At 41.0% G+C, this 19,274-nt stretch overlaps 2 protein-coding genes across 2 annotated transcripts in view; one reads left to right on the forward strand and one right to left on the reverse strand.

The window, feature by feature from the left end:
• The first annotated feature begins 1,844 nt into the window (after window positions 1–1,844).
• Window positions 1,845–12,736, forward strand: SPC25 (SPC25 component of NDC80 kinetochore complex). The gene is made up of 7 exons (XM_032234108.1): window positions 1,845–1,885; window positions 2,514–2,674; window positions 3,721–3,786; window positions 4,583–4,729; window positions 7,436–7,531; window positions 11,308–11,406; window positions 12,432–12,736. Exons 2-7 carry the CDS (start codon window positions 2,518–2,520, stop codon window positions 12,554–12,556), a joined length of 690 nt encoding a protein of 229 aa, XP_032089999.1. The 5' UTR covers window positions 1,845–1,885; window positions 2,514–2,517; the 3' UTR covers window positions 12,557–12,736.
• A 195-nt stretch (window positions 12,737–12,931) lies between these two features.
• The window catches only part of NOSTRIN (nitric oxide synthase trafficking), a 43,204-nt gene continuing 36,861 nt past the window's right edge, over window positions 12,932–19,274 (reverse strand). The window contains exons 14-17 of the mRNA XM_032238650.1: window positions 18,032–18,146; window positions 15,312–15,431; window positions 13,452–13,549; window positions 12,932–13,039 (exon numbers count right to left, since the gene is read on the reverse strand). Of these exons, the coding sequence (XP_032094541.1) occupies window positions 12,932–13,039; window positions 13,452–13,549; window positions 15,312–15,431; window positions 18,032–18,146 (441 nt within the window). The remainder of the gene's footprint in view (window positions 13,040–13,451; window positions 13,550–15,311; window positions 15,432–18,031; window positions 18,147–19,274) is intronic.

Consider the following 19,274-nt stretch of genomic DNA (forward strand, 5'->3'; position numbering starts at 1 on the left):
TTGGAAAACACAATCAATAAACCTAGTCGACACTTAAAATGAATTTAAAGGTAGATTTCCTATGTCAAGTCATGTCCAATTCTAGGCTCATCTCTGTTACTTAGCCGAGGAAGCCGGTGTTGTCCAAACACACTTCTGTGGCCATGTGACTAGCATGACTATGCACAAAATGCTTTTACCTTCCCTTCTATGTATCTACTGGCATTTGCATGCTTTCAAACTGCTAGGTGGGTAAGAGCAAGGGCAAATAATGGGCACTCACCCTGTCATGTGGTGTTGTGTCTCAAACATGGGCTGGCAGCTTTTCAGCTGACAAGCCCAGAGTCTTTAAACACTGAGCCATTACACCCCTTAAAATGCATTTATTCCCTGCAGATATAGACATGTTCCAGTTACTGTTCTCTCTCGGACAGAATTTTAGGTCCTGACAAAGTAAATAATGGTGAGAAACTGAATGCAGCAGAAAAAAATGAATGGGCAGGGGGTGAAATCTGATAAACTAATATCCATCAGGCAGTCAATAAATGCAAATTTTACTTTATCTTAGCTGAAGTCATTTTTCAGGAATAAAAGTGTGTGCATCAGGCTGAGAACAGCAAGGACAGAGGAGGTGGTTATTAACAGTGGTGAAATTCAATTTTTTTTACTACTGGTTCTGTGGGCGTGGCTTGGTGGGTGTGGCAAGGGAAGGATACTGCAGAATCTCCATTTCCACCCCACTCTTGGGCCAGCCAGAGATGGTATTTGCCGGTTCTCCAAATTACTCCAAATTTCCATTACCGGTTCTCCAGACCTGTCAGAACCTGCTGAATTTCACCCCTGGTTATTAATGACGTCATTTTAATCCAATGACACAATCAAGGCCATTACAAATAAAAATTATAGATACATCAATAAAATAAAATAAATAAATAAAACAATAAAACAAAACGGCAAAGACTATCAGCCCTTTCTCTGATCTGTGGTTACCTCTGGATGACTTGAACTACATCCCCCATAGTCCTTTGTCCTTGACTCTGTTGGCATGGGTGGAAGTTGAAATCCAAAGTGTTTGACAGATACCAGATTGTGAAGAATTGGTATAGTTTAATTAATGTCATCAAACTGGGTTTGATTTCTGGTGGCATCTTGGACAAAAGCCTTCCCTCTCAACATCTCCCCAGCAACCAACAGCTCCGATACATTGCATATGTTGGCTTAAATCACATTGTCAGGTCTCAATGTGGTTGAGAGAAGACCTCTTCATCTTTTCTCTAGATATTTCTAGTTCCTTTCTACATAGGCACTGCAGCTCAGTGTATTTTCCTCCCAGGTGTCTATGGAGATTCTCAGCTATTTAGGTCATGGTTGTCCTGAAGGTGCTTTTTCAAGAGGCAACTGGACTTCAGAACTGGAGAAGCTTCTTGGATGAGAAGCGAAACGTCTTCAAAGAAATACCAGAAACTCCATTTGCCTCCTGGAAAAAAGCACCCTTGGGATTTCCTCCTATGTCTGCCAAACAAGCCCTAGAGAGGAAAAGAAAGAGGGTACGGACTGGGTCGGTGGGAGAAAGCAACCCTTAATGCACAGCCACGGGACAGGATTTCTGCCAAAAGCGGTCACTTTCACTTTCGTCCCTGCTCCAGCGTTCCAGCGAGCGCCGACTTTCCGAACCGCATCGCAGGCAAAACCTTTTATACTACATCTCCCATCATGCCCCCTCCCTCCCTCATCTCTCTTGACCAATAGAAAAAAAGAGATTCCGCAACGTCTGACCTTCTTCTGCACTGCGAGCCAATGGCGAGTCCCGTTTGCGCCCTCGCTCAGCCAATCATACGGCAAGACGATCGTTGAGGGCCGGGCGGGAAAGTGGTTGCGATTTTGAATGCCGAGAAAAGCCGGAAAGGTAAGCGATGGCGAGGCGGTTGTTTATATGTCTGCCTGTCTGTCTGTCTGCTTCTGCCTGTCTCTGTCCAGAGAATTTTTTTTAAAATGAAGGCCGACTTTGGTAATTCGTTTGATAATTCTAGGGAGACAAAAGTAGAAACCCTAAAAAATATTTTGGAAAATTCCTGCTACTAAGCTTTGTCAACAGCTTTTTTTGCAAAGGGAAGTTTGTCTATTGAAAGAATCAGGTGGTTTCATAAAATTCGTGTTTTTTACTAGGTAGCCCTCAAAACCCCTCCTTTGATGTGTGCATAAATCTTGGTTTCTTTCTCTGTGGTTCAGGATCAAAATTTTCAGAAGGTTTTAAGTTGGAGGATATTCAGTGCATAATTATTCGTACCCATTTCATTCAGACTCATGTTTATTCTTATACCTATTATTTTGCAAACGATTGACAAATCAAATCAATAAATAAAAATAAGAATACTCAGGCCTCCAGCTTAAACGATTTGAATGCCTGGGATTTTTAAATGTAATAGCCTGGTGGACTAGTTAACAGCAGTATTTGCTGTTGTAAACTGTTCCTTAAGCTGGAAGACTTATTTCATTTTTGCTATTTGCTTTTTTTTTTTTTATTTTTTTTTTAGAACCATGGCTGAGATGAAAGGTGATAATGATGAGCTGGCAATGCTTGAAAAAGACATCAAGGAATTTTGGACCAAGTTCAGAACTATTTGTTGCCTTGAGCCTATTGATCAGGTTTTGGGGCTAAGAGACTCCTGGTATGAATCCATAAACAGTCTTTCAGGTAAAGTTATATCTGGTTTATTATTTGGTTGCAGCAGAAAATGAAATATCCTGTATATTCTTCATTCCCCCTTTTAGCTTTGTAATCAATTGGGGTAGGCTGACCATGGAAAAGAAGGACAATATTTATAAACCAGGCCTGTCGAACCTTTTGGCTTGCCTGGGCCACATTGAGTGAAGAGGAATGTTCTTGGGCCCCATATTAAGTATATGTAATTAATGTATATAAATAACACGTTTCCTTTATTTTTTAATATTTTAAATCAAATCTTATAGAGCCACATTATTAGAGGTCCAGGACTGCAGTTTGGACATACCTGATATAAACTATATGTATGATATTCTTCTTTTTTCAACTCACAACGATATTGTGGAAAGTTTCATCTGAATATAAAGTTTGTGGGCAATTTTATTGATTAGATTTATACCCCACCTTTCTCAGGAGGGTGAATTTATATATTTTCACTGCTTTATATAGGATTTAACCTAGTACCAATCTTTATTTACTTTATATAGCTGCACATCTCACTTTGGAAGACTAGGTAGCTTATAATATAGGTAGTCCTTCTCTTATGACCATTTGTTTAATGACCATTTGAAATTACAACGGCAGTGAAAAAAGTGACTTATGACCATTTTTCACACTTAACAACCACTGCAGCACCCCCAAGGTTATATAATTTGGATTTGGAATTTGGACACTTGGCAACTGGCATGTATTTATGACAGTTGCAGTGTCCCAGGGTCATGTGACACACACACCCCCTTTGCAACCTTCTGACAAGCAAAGTCAACGGGAAAGCCAGATTCATTTAACAACCATGTTACTAACTTAACAACTGTAGCAATTCATTTAACAACTGCAGCAAGAAAGGTCATAAAATGGGCCCAAACTCACTTAATTGTCTTGCTTAGCAATGGAAATTTTGGGATCAATTGTGGTCATAACTCGAGGACTACCTATAAAACAAATAAAAATACATGACATAAAACAAAATAAAAACAATAGTTTCTGGCTGAGTTTTGATTTTGTTTTTTACATTATAGATAAATGGTCCAGAAGACTAAAAGAAGGGGATGAAATTATCAGCAAATTTCATGAGTATACCAACGGTACAGTATAAATCATTTCTCATTTTTCTTACAATCATTTTACAGAAGCTAATAGACCAAATAGAATCTCTGAAAAATATATTTTTTTATTCAGTATTGATGTCTACCCTGAAAAATAATGTCTGGGCTGCCTTTTCTATAAAAGCAAATGTAAACTGCTGAATGCAGTGTGGATAAGCCAAACCTTGATCTTACTTCCAGTTGTGTTATACAATAATAACACATACTTAATTGTAAAGAAGTATAGTTATGAACTTCAGATAATCACTGCATTGTCAATAATGCTGCTTCTGTTCCTTTCATCTCAAATGTCCATGAATCAAACTGGATAATGTCCATTGTACAATATTAAAGTGATGAAGGTGCCAGTTTTATGGGAATGCGTATTTCTGTTGGATTGGGACTAAATGTAAAATCTTCCATGAAGATTTTACCGTCCTCATTTTACCCATCTCAGAAATTTGGAAGGCTATGGTGTCGTCCAGGTGCTATGTAGTTTACTAAAACAAGAATTTTGGTTTTCTTCATATTTTATGTGAGTGTTGCATTGAATGTTATATTTGATTTTTTAAAATATTTAGTGGTAAGGATAACACATGTAATACATAAACAGAAAACGTTCTTACATAAGATAGACTTAAATATTTATTTTGTCATATTTATGCAGTGTATGTTTTAACTTTTGTAATGTTTTACTGAGTAATCTATATTACCCAAATTACTGAGAGGTAAACCTAAATAAATAGCTTTTGCATTTAAAAAAAAATATGCAGCCGGTTTTCTCTGTTTCATACAGAAGTCTGTGAGTTGAATAAATCAATCGAAGAAAAGCAAACTAAAATCTCAGAAGCTCTTTCTAACATTAATGATGAGGAAAAGGAGAAGGCAGACCTGCTGAACAGCATTCAAGAGTTGAAGGAAGAATTAATCCAAAACAGCAAATGTAAGTTGCACTGGGAAAATAGAACATGAATAGTTTATATTTGTATCCTGCTTTTCCTCCTGAAATTCAAGGCCGCCTAGGTAACACTTTGTCTTCCAGTTTTTCCCTGAATAGCATCTGGTCACATGAGAGAGAATGGCTGGCCCAGTATCTGCTGAGCTTTCATAACTGAGGGTGTTATTGAACGTGGGATAGCCAGGTCTCAAATGAATACATTAATCATTACATCATACTGGATATTTTTATAATGATTCAGGAGATGCTGGAGCTGGCCATTCAATTTCAACAAAGTCAATCTGGAACCGCCATGTTAGGTTTCCCACGAAACCGTGGGAGTGGCCTAGAGGTGGAGCTCTCACCTCACAGTCAGGCTGTGAGTTTGATCCTAGGTAGAGGCAGATATTTCTCTCTCTGGACACTACCTCAGCATTGGCAACAGGAAGGGCATCCGGCCAGTAAACACTCAGGTCCATTCAGTCGCCAAGGACTCCACCCCACAAGGGATTAAGGGGTCTTTAAAAGAAGAAGGTGATGGTGTAAGGTTTCCCACATGGAAAAGCTGGCTGTAACACTGGAGAAAGGAAAGCCACTACAGAATAGGGCCTTCATCCCAGCCCCTGAAGCTGGTCCAGAAGGATGTAATGGTCAATGGTACTGAAAGCTATCAAAAGATCTAGAACAGGGGTGTCAATTTCAAGGCCAGATCTGCAGGGCTACCCATAGGTATGCCCTGAAAACAGCAAAGGACCAGCCCGCGGTGCCTCTGCCAGCGAAAACAACTCGGGAGCATCGCACATGGGTCCCTCCCCCAAGCTCCGTTTTCACTGGCCGAGGCCTGCAAGAGGCTGTCGTCGCCAAAAAAAAGGGGGGCTCTATTTTCACTGGCAGAGGGCTAGCAAAACAAACTAAGAACAAAACAAAAGGTGAAATGTTTCCCCTTTTGCATTTGAGCATCCAAGAAGGGACGGGAAAGAGGAAAGACAAAGAAAAAGAAGGGAAGACGGAAGAGTGCAAGGAAGGAAAAATAGGAAAGGGGGGAAGGAAGAAGAAAGAATGAAAAGGAAAGGAAGGAAGGAGATTATAATGGGAGCGAGGGAGGGGTTGAGAGAAGTCCTGCCTTAGCACTTGGCCACCACAGATGCCCCCTGACACAAGTGATGTTGAGGGGGCCATGCCGTCCCGTCCACCCCCCCCAGTCTCCCAAAGTCAAACAACCCTGATGCGGCCCTCAATGAAATCGAGTTTAAATTAAACCACTCCCTAATCTAGAAGGACCAGGACAAATGCATCAAGCCCGTCAGAGGTTATTCATGAGCACAACCAATGCTTTCTCAGCACTGTAACCTGGTCTGGCTCCTGATTGGAATGGTCTAGATAATTTGCCTCTTCCAGAATCTACAGAAGTTATGCACCTACCACTTACTCCACAATTATCCCTTAAAAAGGGAAGTTTGGAAATGATGAAAATTGCCCAGGACTTTTGGGTCCCAGGTTAGTGTCTTAAACAGAGGGAACAGACCACTGTCACCTTCAAAAACTCCCATCAAGAAGCATTCACCTCAACTTGGACCCAACTATATGCCATCTCCTAGCTGGCCTTGACCAACCAGGAAGGAGATGGGTCTAGAGCTCATAGCTCTGAAGACTTGTCCAGTTCCTCAGAGCTAACTGGGTCTGAAATTCATCCCAACTCATCCCTGATATTTCTCCCTTTTGTAGGGCCTGTCCATCTAAATGAAGTACAGTAGATCCTAACAACTTTGTCCTGTCCCACAAACTACCCTCTCAAGGGCTTTTCTATTCCCTCCCTGGGGAGGGATCTGTTTACCTGAAACAGGACTACCAGGTTCTATTTGCAGATGCCATAAGAGCAGTGAAGCTTTGTTGCTCTTACCACTACCAAATAAATTCTAATAAAGGCTATTCTCCATGTTTGATTGGATTTGTTACTTTTAAAGCCATACATGGTTTAGGACCTGGCTACCTGAGAGACCGCCTCCTGCCATTTACCTCCCAACGACCAATAAGATCACACAGATTGGGCCTCCTCCAGGTGCCGGTCAATGTCGGTTGGCGGCTCCCCGGGGGAGGGCCTTCTCTGTAGCTGCTCCGACCCTATGGAATGATCTTCCCGTAGAGATCTGGACCCTCACTACTCTTCCGGCCTTCCGTAAAGCTACTAAGACCTGGCTGTTCCGGCAGGCCTGGGGATGTTGATCAGTATCCAGTCCCACTCTAACAGTATGCATGGTGTGAAATTTTAATAATTGTATCCTTATTTTAATTCTTTATATATGTTTCTTTTGTCTTGTCTGTGAGCCGCCCAGAGTCCCAATGGGAATGGGCGGCATATAAATGTCAATTAAACTAAACTAAACTAAACCAATAAAACTAATTTGCTCTTCCAGCAGTGAACTGAATGTCTATTGCAATGTTTCTTTCGGCCAGAACTCAGAAACTATTACATGATCCCAGATTACAGGGAGTTCACACAAATGCAATCTAACCTAGATAGCCCACTAGAGGAACTGCAAATGATAAATTGGGTGGTGTTTTAAAATAAACGGTTCTTTTCTTGAAAAAAGCAAGGTACTAATGTTGCAAAAACAGATGCTTGATTTCGTAAATTTTATCAGCTTCCTAAAAAATGATCCTGCGCATAAGCTTAGTGGAGATTTTGAAGCTTTGTTTCTTTTTCAATTCCAGCAACGCATAAAACAGCAGAAGAAATGGAGGAAAGACTTCGTAAGGCTGAAAAATTATTTAAAGAGAGGCTTGGGTTAGAAATACGAAAAACAGATGGTAAGATTGCAATTCTGCTTCATTTTACAGCAAAATCCATTTGTTTACTTTTTTCCTACAAAGCTGATGATTATTACTGCTATGCTATATAACCGGGATGGCGAACCTATGACACGCATGCCACAAGTGGCACGCAGAGCCATTTGTCAGGGCAAGGTGTTGCCTTGTCAGCTGGCCAGTGCACATGTATGCGCTGGCAAGCTGAGTTCAGCCTTTTTAAAGCCACTTTTTGCCCGAGAACAGCCTCTCTCCCCCCCTCCCCCCCCCCCCCCCGGAGGCTTCAGGAGCTTCCCTAAAGCCTCCGGAGTGCAAAAAATCAGCCCTAACAGCAAACTGGAAGTTTGGGGATGGACTTCTGGTTTGCTCGTAGGGCCGGTTTAAGCCCTCCGGAGCCCTCAGGGGGCTTCTGGAGGCCTCCCCGAAGGCTCCGGAGGAGGAAAAACGACCCTACAAGCAAACCAGAAGTCACTTCTGGTTTGCTCGTATGGTCATTTTTTGCCTTCCAGAGGCTTCAGGGAAGCTCCTGAAGCCACCGGAGGGCCTCGGGGGGGGGGGGGGGGGCGGAGGAGGCTGTTTTCACCCTTCCCAGGCTCCTATAAAGCCTCTGAAGCCTGGGGAGGGCGAAAAAAGCATGCAAAAAATGGGGGGGGGAGTGCCTGTCATGCACGCTGGGGGGGTCGCACATTGCATTATGGGTGCAGCACACCCGCGCACAACCCCCCTGCACTCTCCCCGCTTATGGCATGCAAGCCCAAAAATGTTTGCCATCGCTGCTATATAAGCCTAGGGCGCGGTAGCTCAGTGGCTAAGACGCTAATCTTGTCAATCAGAAAGGTCGGCAGTTCAGCGTTTCGAACCCCTAGCATCGCGTAACGGGAGTGAGCTCCCGTTACTTGTCCCAGCTTCTGCCAACCTAGCAGTTCGAAAGCACGTAAAAATTCAAGTAGAAAAAATAGGAACTACCTTTGGTGGGAAGGTAACAGCGTTCCACGCACCTTTGGCATGGAAGACATCTTCGGACAGCGCTGGCTCTTTGGCTTTGAAACAGAGATGAGCACCGCTCATGTGCTAGTCGGGAGCAACTAGCACATATGTGCAAGGGGAACCTTTACCTATATAAGCTTAAAAGGTAATAATTTTTCCTTGCAGATTTGAATTGTTGCCAAAGGTTTCCATGGGAAGAAATATTCTTGCATGCAACAATCGCTTGTCTGTGCTGTGTATCACTGCCAGCTCAGCCTCATTTTAAAAGCTCTCTGTAAGAGACCAGTTCAGCCCTCCAGTAAGCCTTGTCTTCATCCTCTTGCTTGACCATTTCAGGAAATAAATGAAATAGGAAGGGGTCTATCAAAAATGGGGAACTAGCAAAGTAGGGGGTCATTGTCTACTTTAGGTTTTGCCCCACTCATTGCTTGCTTCAATCCCACTTAGCATGCAGTTTGCAATTAATTACCATAATAATTCAGGCTGTGCAGATGGCACCATTTGGGGGACGGAAGGCTCCAAGCAACACTATGTTGAAAACACTGATTCCCTGTGACTAGCAGAAATGCCAGTTCTGTCCTTTAATTTATGGAAAAATGGAGGGATCTCTAAAAGATGAGCATAGTTCGGAAGAAAAGCGAATGCTTCATTTCCAAAACAATACCTTTTGCATATCTTGAAAATTTCGCTTTCCATAAAATTGGGTATCAATAGCACTTATATACTGCTTCACAGTGCCTTACATCTCTCTCGGAGGGATTTATAGAGTCAGCCTATTGCCCCCAGCAATCTGGGTCTTCATTTTACTCCCCTCGGAAGGATGGAAGGCTGAGTCAACCTTGAGCCTGGTGACATTCGAACTGCTGGTAGTTGGCAGTCAGCAGAATTAGCCTGCAATGTTGCATTCTAACCACTGCGCTACCACAAGTTTTTGCAAGCCTGTGAACAAATAAATATTCAGCACCATGTCTTTTACTGAGCTCTGATCTGTCTGAACTCCAGTAAGAATCTTTGTAACATCTTAAGTTTTTCAAAGTGCTATTTACCAGGGTGGATAAAAATTGATGATTCTTTTTTAAAATTTAAAAATAGGATTTTAAAAAAAATCAGATTTTTTTAAAATTGAAATTGGTTTTTTTTTTTTGAATTTTTATCAAATTTATTTTAATAAAATGCTTTTGGAGTAAAAATCTATCTAAAGATAGTTTTCCATCTGGGACGGTCAGTGAGTCAACAGCGGGTCAGAGGAGGAGCTGCTGCGGGACAAAGATGACAGTTGCCCTTTAAAAATTATGATTTAAGTCGAGTTGATTTTAAACAAGCCTTTTTACGAGTGATTTAAATCATGATTGAAATCGACTTGATATAACTCAAATCCACCCTGCTATTTACTATTATAACTATCAGAACCATGGAGTTTAAAAACTTAATCCTGCACCAAATGATTTCATAGGGAATGAAATATTTCTCAGGAAACGGGTCCCTCTGAGCATAACCTTGATGGGGAAAAAATGGTTTTCAGTATTAGAACTGAGCTTGTGAGTCCAGTACACATGTACATTAGGTTTTTTTGTGACAGTTACACATCCAAGCTTTGCCCTCCAGCTTTTGGCAAACCCTGCAAACGGACGAGCTTTTATTGCTGATAAAACCTTCAACAGTATTATCAAGAGACTTATTGGAATGGGATGCTCATCTATCTTCTGCCCACCCTCTAAAAGGACTGGGAAGCACATGAGAGTGTATTATAGCTTCCTAAATACCCAGCTTCCCTTTTTTTTAATCCCTTCAAATGGCTTTGCCTCCCACTACTCTAAAGGGTAGACATGGGAATCAGAAACACTGGGGAAGACAAGCAGTTCACATTTCCATCCCTAAAATCTTAGAAAATGGCCTTAAGAAGTCTCCAAAGCAGGATGGTCAAACTCAAGGCCTGCAAACTGGAGCCGGCCCACAGGATGCTTAGATCTGGCCCACAGGATCGTCCTGGAAACAGCAAAGGACCAGCCTGCGGTGCCTCTGCTAGCAAAAACGGAGCTCAGGAAGGCAGGCGGTGGCCCTCCTAATCCATTTTCACTGGCAGAGGGTTGCAGGAGGCCATCACAGCCGAAAACGGAGCTCGGGGACCTGTTTTCACACTTGGGCCATCACAGGTGCCCCCGACACGAGTGACATCGAGCTGGCCACACCCACCCCGGCCCCCTGAGGTCAAGCACAACCCTGATGCAGCCCTCAATGACATCGAGTTTGACACCCCCCTGCTCCAAAGGGGTAGTGGCCATATGTGGGCTTTGGGTTGCCTGTCCTTCATTAGAGTCAATCCGTTAGCATCCATTTATTTCTGTATGCACACACAGAGAAAAGAACAAACACCAGTTCTTTAAAGGCAATTTTTGAAAACTGCAGTTGAAGCGTTACTATTTTGGTCCCAAGATGATTCAGGGTTAGGGTTTAAAAAAAAACAACTTCAGTGCAGAATAGCCCAATCGTGGATTGTGCGTGTTCCCACTGATCCTTTGTAAATGATTATTTGGATCCAGGGGAGCTTTTCTCCAAGTAGAAATAAGTCTCTGCAAATAAACCAGGAGCTGTGCTTGGTCAAAGCATCCCGGGAAAACATTTTCCCACACCATTCCCCACATTGTTTAGACATTGATTGCTAGCATTGTGTCTTAAAATGTAAGAATAAAGAAAGAAACATTTAAGACTTTATAGAATGGCAGTACAACTGAAATATATAAAGTTTTTTCTGGCATATCTGAGATTTAATGCATCCTTATTTCTGCATCTAGATAAGCATTTGCAATTTGTATTTCGCTGCATTGATCATAAAGATTTCCAAAAGCCATACATACTTACTCTTTCCATAAATGAAGAGGGAGCTTACAAAGGTATGTATGGAACTTCCAACCGTGTCTTATTTTCCTATTCCCTTTATATCAGTGTTTCTCAATCTTGGCAACTTTAAGTCCTGTGGTCTTCAACTGCCAGAATTCCCCAGCCAGCTGCTGGCTGGGGGATTCTGGGAGTTGAAGTCCACAGGACTGAAAGTTGCCAAGGTTGAGAAACACTGCTTTATATCAAAATAAGCTCACACCTGTTCGTTCTCATCTTTTCATTCTACTAGAAAAAACGCTTTCAGTATTGAAATAATTGTTTTAAGATTGTAGTTCCATCCATTTTTATATATTTCGCTTTGGCAACTTCTGGGTTTTCCATGTCTCTCTCTTCCCCCCCCCCCCCCCCCCCCCCCCCACCAAAGGACTTGAACAATTTACTAGTCTGTAGATCAGGTTATATTACATCCTGTGTTCCAACACTTCCCTGGCCTTAACAATAACACTTAGACTTATATACCGCTTCACAGTGCTTTGCAGCCCTCTCTAAGCAGTATACAGAGTCAGCCTCTTGCCCCCAGCAATCTGGGTCTTCATTTTAGCCACCTTGGAAGGATAGCAGGCTGAGTCAACCTTGAACCTGGTGAGAGTTGAACTGTCAAACTGCAGGCGGCTGGCAGGCAGCAGAAGTAGCCTTCTGCTGACACAGACAGTCACATTTTGCAAACTGGTAGGGAAAGTGAGTGAATACCACCCCTGCTTAGAATGTATTGACTCATTTATTAAAAATTCCCAAAACGTTTATAGTAGAACAAACCAAAATAGAATAATGTGTATTTAAATAAAACTTTCACAATCACTTACAGTATAAGAGATAGCTGATAACATGAGCTACCCACAGATGTGTTTCTTGGTCTTATGTTGAGATAGAAAATTATGAGAAGTGAGTGCAGGGCATTCTTTGCTATGTCCCTTTGTGACTTTTATGTGTCCAAATGTTTTGTCCTAAACGTCCTACCATGTTAGGATATCTTATTTTCAATTTTTTTAAAGGAAAATAATTCACTGCTTTTTCCTAGTGGTCTCTTGTTCTCCTCCCTTGGACTGCGCAGAAGAACTACAGCGGAAAGTGAGAGAAACCAACAATTTCTCTGCGTTTATTGCTAATGTTAGAAAAGCCTTCATTGCTTTGACCTACAAATAAAAGCACTGCTTATTCTCTAAATCTGCCCTTCATGTTTGGTCACTTCCTACTTGGGAAGAATAAAAAGTCTTGTAACAACTTGAGGGCTTTGGACAATGACTGTGAAAACTTAGCCCAGATCTTCATTCTTATTTTGAGGTACTTTTTTAATGTAACCTGGGCCTTAGATGGTGGTTGTAAGAATAAAGTAGGCATGGGGGGGAGGGGGGGACCAGGTGTGTTGCACATAACTCTTGAAAGAAGAATAGGTTTCAAACATAACATAACTGTAACCTAATAAAATTAGTAAATAGTAACTGGTTATCTGTTGGATGATTGTCCTACCTCACTATGCAACAGAACAATAATCCTAGGATCCCCTCAAGGGGATATATTTCAAAAATTGAAGTCTTTGTATCTTCTGGCAGAACAAATTCCTGGTTTGCTCAGCCTTGCAATATAGGGAATTTTATTATCTTCACGTTCTTCTAAAGTCTTATTAATCTGGGGGGAAAAACATGGTGTAGAATTTGATTACATGGTGCCAATTCCGTTTATGAATAGTCTATAGTAAATTGACTTCCTCTTGCACTTCAGAAATAAATGTCAGTTTCCCTTTCATTATACCACAAAGATCTCCCAACAATTCATTAAATGACTGGTTAACGTGATAATTTAAGAGTTAGTATCATTTCAAAGAGATTCAATGTAAGTTGTCTCTAATTGTTTTGTTACAATGCTAATTCACCAAATATCCATTTCAGAGCTTCTTATAAATAAAGAAAATTATTCTTTGGCTTCTATTACAAGCATAGAAACACATCTGTTGGATTTGTTATGCATGTTGGGGTGATTATTTTTTCCTTTTGTTTTAAAGAGAAGGTTCTCCGTCTCTCCTGCCAGTCGAGAGAGTGACTTCTTCCACATATGTAGCAGGAAAATTGCCTTTTTCCCCCTTTCTAGAACCATACCACCAGCCACTTTGGTCTTTGTGATGAATTACAATTACATCACCTAAAAGGATAAATACAAGCAAGTTAATATTTGTCAGAGTTTGTTGCAGTAATCAAATCCAGAAAGCACATACAGGTAACTGATTCAGCAGGATTCATTAACTTCTTTTTACATATAATTTAACACATGAAATAAGTATACAATAGCAAAAGTGGTTCTTCCAACGTGGTAGAGAATACAAGCAATCACAGAGGAGAGGAGTTTCAGTTCAGAGCAGCAGATTAGATTTTTTAGCTTAGCACAGACTTGCAGCTTTAGTACAGAACAGTTGAGCTAAGCCACGCCCAGGCTCCTTGTTGTCTCCTTGTTGCTCACATAGCAAATTCCCTTTCAGTTTCCAAACAGCCCTCATTGGCTGACTTAGTTGCTATGCCTATTCATTGGCTGACCTTGTTATTATGTCTCCCAAGTCATGAACTCTCATACACTGACAATATCGACTTAATTATATTGTGTCATTTAATCGAATGCATGGGACAATATCTATCCACCAATGCAAGACAGATGTATAGAAGCCCTTCCATCTACAGCAGGGCTGTCAAATTCATGTTATAGTGGTGTCATGTGACATTTCCCCCCTTCTCTAAACAGTGTGGGCGTGGTCAGTGCATGACACATCTGGCCCGTGGGCCGGCAGTTTGACAGATCTGCTCTACAGGCTTTCAAACAAGGCATCTACTCTTAAGTGTATCTTGCATGTAGGTAGGAAGAAGAATCAAGAGACACAATTTGCAGAGCTAAAGCTGGGTTAGGAAAAATGGTGCACTCTGAATTCTGAATGAAGTTAATTCCATTCTGGTTCATAGCAACCACATTGTTGCTTAACTTGATCAGGAGCCACATCTTTGAACCAATTTATAACTAGCTGGATTTCTAAAGCTCTTTCACAAGATGCAGACTGTTGCTTTTAATAGCCTTTGGCTGTAGGCCGGTCCTTTTGTAATATCAGCTCAGTTTCTTAAATCCCTAGCTTTAGGCATTGATTTCCATCTTTTCCCCCAAGCTGTTTATCAATGAACATCCACAAAAATGTTCAAGTTACAGTTTTTGTAATATTCCTCCATATGATTATAATAAGGAACCCACAATGTTTTTCTCTTGAGTTTTAATTTGACCATTTGAGAACAGCTGCTTTAAACCTGTATTTTCGCAGTCCATTTATTATTGAGATAATTATTATTTGAGGCGTACAGGTACAGTTAGGCAGGATTGAAACCTTTACCTTTAATTAGTTTCTTTTTATAAAAAAATGTGCATAGTTAGCTCATACCCCAAGTTTTCTCATCAGAGTAATTCTAATCACATATCTTTCTCTTGTTACATTCTGAAACAATTATCCAAGGGCTTAAGTAGAACAACGTTCTGAAATGTCACCAAAACTTTCAGAATTTTAGGCAGACGAGTACTGTAAGGATTTGGTTACCTCTTCAATTTTTCTCCACATTCATTTTTAGCATCCAATAAGTGGAATTAAAAACATGGGCAGTTGCCTCGGGATGATGGTCCAGTAGGAATACCCAAGAGCATTACAAACAAAAAAGCTCAGAATCAACTGATAAGTTGAAATTGGCAAACCACGCCAGAAGACCCCAAATTGTTCTATGACGTGTTAATGGGGCCTCTTTGTTAAAACAGAAATTTATGGGATGGCATCCATTGATTTTTTTTTCATTACAATAGTTGAAAGGGATTAATGTTTTATTGATTTCCAACTCTCTTTTTCCCCCTAACTTCTATTGAGATTAGGATGAGTAAACATTACCTTTACTTAAGCAAAGCTCGTCCTCTCTTTCTGCGTGGTAATCATACACAGCTCGACACGTTCTGCTTTCTAAATTCTCCGGTTGCAAAGAGGTGGTGAAATTCGCGCTGCTCCCCATTTCTACAATGTCAAACCGAAAATGGAATATTTTTAATATCGGCCCAGTTGATTCCTTTTTTCTCTGCAAATGATCCTGAAGCTCTGTATAGGTAGTCCTCGACTTATGACCACACAATTGAACCCAAATTTCCCATTGTCAAGTGAGACATTTGTGAAGTGAGTTTTGCCTCATTTTATGACCTTGCTTGCCACAGTTGTTGTGAATCACTGCAATTGATAAGTTAGTAATCCTGTTGTTAAGTGAATTTGACTTCCCCATTGACTGTCAGACGGTCACAAAAGGTGATCACAGGGCCTTGGGACATAGCTACTGTCATAAATATGAATCAGTTGCCAATCATCTGAATTTTGATCACATGATGCTGCAAAGGTCATAACTGAAAAACAGCCATGTCAATTTTTTCAGTGCTGTTGTAGCTTTGAATCATCATTAAACAAACTGTCAAGAGTGAAACATTGGCAGCTACGTGCCTCTTCATTTCAATTTAGCAATAGCAATAGCAGTTAGACTTATATACCGCTTCATAGGGCTTTCAGCCCTCTCTAAGCAGTTTACAGAGTCAGCATATTGCCCCCACAGTCTGGGTCCTCATTTTACCCACCTCGGAAGGATGGAAGGCTGAGTCATCCTTTGAGCCGGTGAGATTTGAACCGCCGAACTGCAGCTTAGCAGTCAGCTGAAGTGGCTGCAGTAGTGCACTCTAACCACTGCGCCACCTCGGCTCTTGCCATTAGAGTAAATGGGGTGGGGAAAGTGTTGATTATGAATGGTTCAGTTGGAGAAATGAAACTTCTACAAGTCCACTGAAACTTATGAGAGCCTGGAAACTTTTCAAGGACATATCAACAGGTGTGACGAAGGCTGCAGACAGTTCCCTTAACAAAGAGAACTTATTTACATGGCCTACGTGGAAGCCTGGGAGTTGGCCTGGGAACTTCATACTCTGAACTGTTGATACTGTAAACTGTTGCCTAAGAAATTCAGAGTTAGTTTTACCTTGCAATTACCACGCTATGTATTCAATAAATAGTAAACTTTTGAGTAAAGATATGATTCTGGACTTTTATTTGGTTACTCAAGCAGGAAGTTGATGCAATCTGTTGTAAGTCTAAAACTACTTGTATAGGAAGGAAATGCCTCAAAGACAAACACAACTGCGGATGACTGCATGGGTCTAATCCATTTTCTTGGAAAACCACATGCATGTGGTTTGCCCTTGCCTTTTTCTATGATTGTTGTTTTCAGTCAATTCTGCCATATGTGTATGCATAGATGAATGAATGTATCACAATGCTAAACATACTATTTCTCCGATACGTCTGAAAAGAAGAAAGCCTATATGGAAATGAATTGTCATGGAAAATATATCCTTGGTTCCTATCCCCCGGTATATTAAGAGTCGCTGCAATTTAGTGTCTTTTCTTGAAAGAAATTCAAATGCTGTTATTTTTTAGAATTATTTTTTAAAATTACCAATGCAATAGGTCATTGTTTGGGCTCAATCTTCCTTTCATTAATAGCTGCTCGGTTAGTATATGAAGTAGAATACAATTAGTTTTGCAGCCAAGAAACAATTGAGTGGAGAAGAATTAACAGAAATAATAGCAATAGCATTTAGATTTATATACCGCTTCACAGTGCTTTACAGCCTTATCTAAGCAGTTTACAGAGTCAGCATATTGCCCCCAACAATCTGGATCCTCATTTTACCCACCTTGAAAGAATGGAAGGCTGAGTCAACTTTGAGCTGGTCAGGATCGAACTCCTGGCAGTGGACAGAGTTAGCTTGCAATACTGCATTCTAACCACAAGGCCCCGATGGCTCTATAACTCAATAAATAGGGGGTCTGAGGAATCCACCAATAAACTTACCTTTTTTAAAAAAAATCTATTTCAGGCTTCTCTAATTAGTTGATCCTTACTTTTGTACTATTTTCTTGATGGAATAAAGACCTCATTCCACCTATGTATTTAAGAAAAGGAAACAACCAATTTGATGCAGTGCTTAAGGCAGGGGTGTCAAATTCAAGGCCCGGGCCCTGGATCCGGCCTGCAGGGTGCTTAGATCTGGCCAGTGGGGCCACCCTAGAAATAGCGAAGGAACAGTCTGCGGTGCCTCTGCCAGCGAAAACATGGCCCTCCCGAGGTCCATTTTTGCTGGCGGAAGGTTGCAGGAAGCTGTCCCAGTCAAAAACGGAGCTCAGGAGCCTGTTTTCTCTGGCAGAGCACTTGGGCCACAGGTGCCCTTGACACAAGTGATATCAAGCTGGCCACCCTGACCCCTGAGGTCAACCCTGATGCAGCCCTCAATGAAATTGAGTTTGACACCCCTGGTTTAAGGCATCACACTAGAAACTGGAAGACAGTAAGTTAGTTTTAGTAAGTTAGGCATAAAGCAGCTAGCTGACCTTGAGCCAGTCACTCTCCTTCTGCCCTGGGAAGAAGAAAATGGCAGACCACTTCTAAAAAGCCTTGTCAAGAAAAACTAGGGACTTCTCCAAGCAGTTGTCGGAGTGAAAAATTGTCTCAAAGATAAAACATCAGACAGAAGAAAACTGGTGTGATATAAACTGGCCTAATAAATAAATGAATAATTTACCTGGCAGGCAGCTTGAGCTAATCCCAGATTCACTGGTGTTCCTCATTTTCAAGGTCTGCTTAATGCTCCTCATTGTAACAGGGCATGTGATGGTCACAGAACTATGCAGACAGTCCTAAAGGGAAAGGAAAATAGTATTGTTTCTCTTTGCTTATTCAAAGAGGTTCAACTCAGATTTCTTGATCCATAATCCTGTAAAAAAAAAAAAACCACAACTATCACCACATGTTTTTCTAATTCTGCAAACATTTAAAGCAGTCATCCCGGATGCCACAGAATTAAACCACAACATCCAAACCTCATTGTTGATCTGAAAGAAGAGGTCGGAAGATATTCTGAAGGGTTGATTCTGACAAAGGGTTGATTTGAAGGCTGTTGGAAAAAAAGCCTTTTTTTTTTTTTGCCTGCAGCTCTGCAACCATCCTGATCTGTAGCACAGCAGGAGAAAAACATGCCACACAATCTCAGCAGCAAGAGCTGACTGAGTAAAGTCTCTTATGTGTGTTGTCTACAGGGTTGTGTGATGCTTGTCTCCCCCCTCTAAGTGTCACTCTTGAGGAACTGGAACTTTCTTGGATCAGCTTTCAATAATATTCTATTTTTAAAAATCCTGCACCTTTGAATGCCATGCTCTTAGAATCTCTCTCTTAACTGTTGGGACCTTTTTTTTAAAAAAAGTTCATTTGGGGGCTACAGTACAAGTCATGGACCCTTTTCTGGAGGATTTTTCTAGACAGTATCAAGATGTAGAAGAGAGGGCTTGTGAAGATGACTTTGAGGTCTGTGGGCACCCATCTACCTTATACATATTAAAAGAATCTGTAACATTAAATAAATGGAGTGGAGTGGAATAGAGTAGAGTAGAATCTATTGACACTTTAAATGTGTACTCATCAGCATAGATTAAAATGAAATTTTGTGGCATTCACCTGTCAAAAGAGAACCATTATGCATCTACCACAAAGATAGATAGATAGATAGATAGATAGATAGATAGATAGATAGATAGATAGATACATACATACATACATACATACATACATACATACATACATGACACAGAGAAACATCACAGTCTAGTTCGAATGTATACATATACATGGCGGGGCGGGTGTGGGGGGAGAATCCTGCAAGTTTACAAGACGGATGGCATAAAGAACAAAGGTGTTACAGAAGAGAAGAGAAGGGAGGAGAAGATAATTTTTTATTGGTTGAGCGTGATCAGACACACAAGGAATTTGTC

Source organism: Thamnophis elegans, chromosome 1 (genome assembly GCF_009769535.1).
Source record: "Thamnophis elegans isolate rThaEle1 chromosome 1, rThaEle1.pri, whole genome shotgun sequence".
Lineage (NCBI taxonomy): Eukaryota > Metazoa > Chordata > Lepidosauria > Squamata > Colubridae > Thamnophis > Thamnophis elegans.

Excerpts from the sequence above, each read along its gene's own strand:
- SPC25 (XM_032234108.1), top strand. The coding sequence starts at position 2,518 with ATGGCTGAGATGAAAGGTGATAATGATGAGCTGGCAATGCTTGAAAAA. Across the intron at positions 2,675-3,720 it reads ATCCATAAACAGTCTTTCAG|ATAAATGGTCCAGAAGACTA; the intron begins GTAAAGTTATAT and ends TTTACATTATAG. Across the intron at positions 4,730-7,435 it reads ATTAATCCAAAACAGCAAAT|CAACGCATAAAACAGCAGAA; the intron begins GTAAGTTGCACT and ends TTTCAATTCCAG.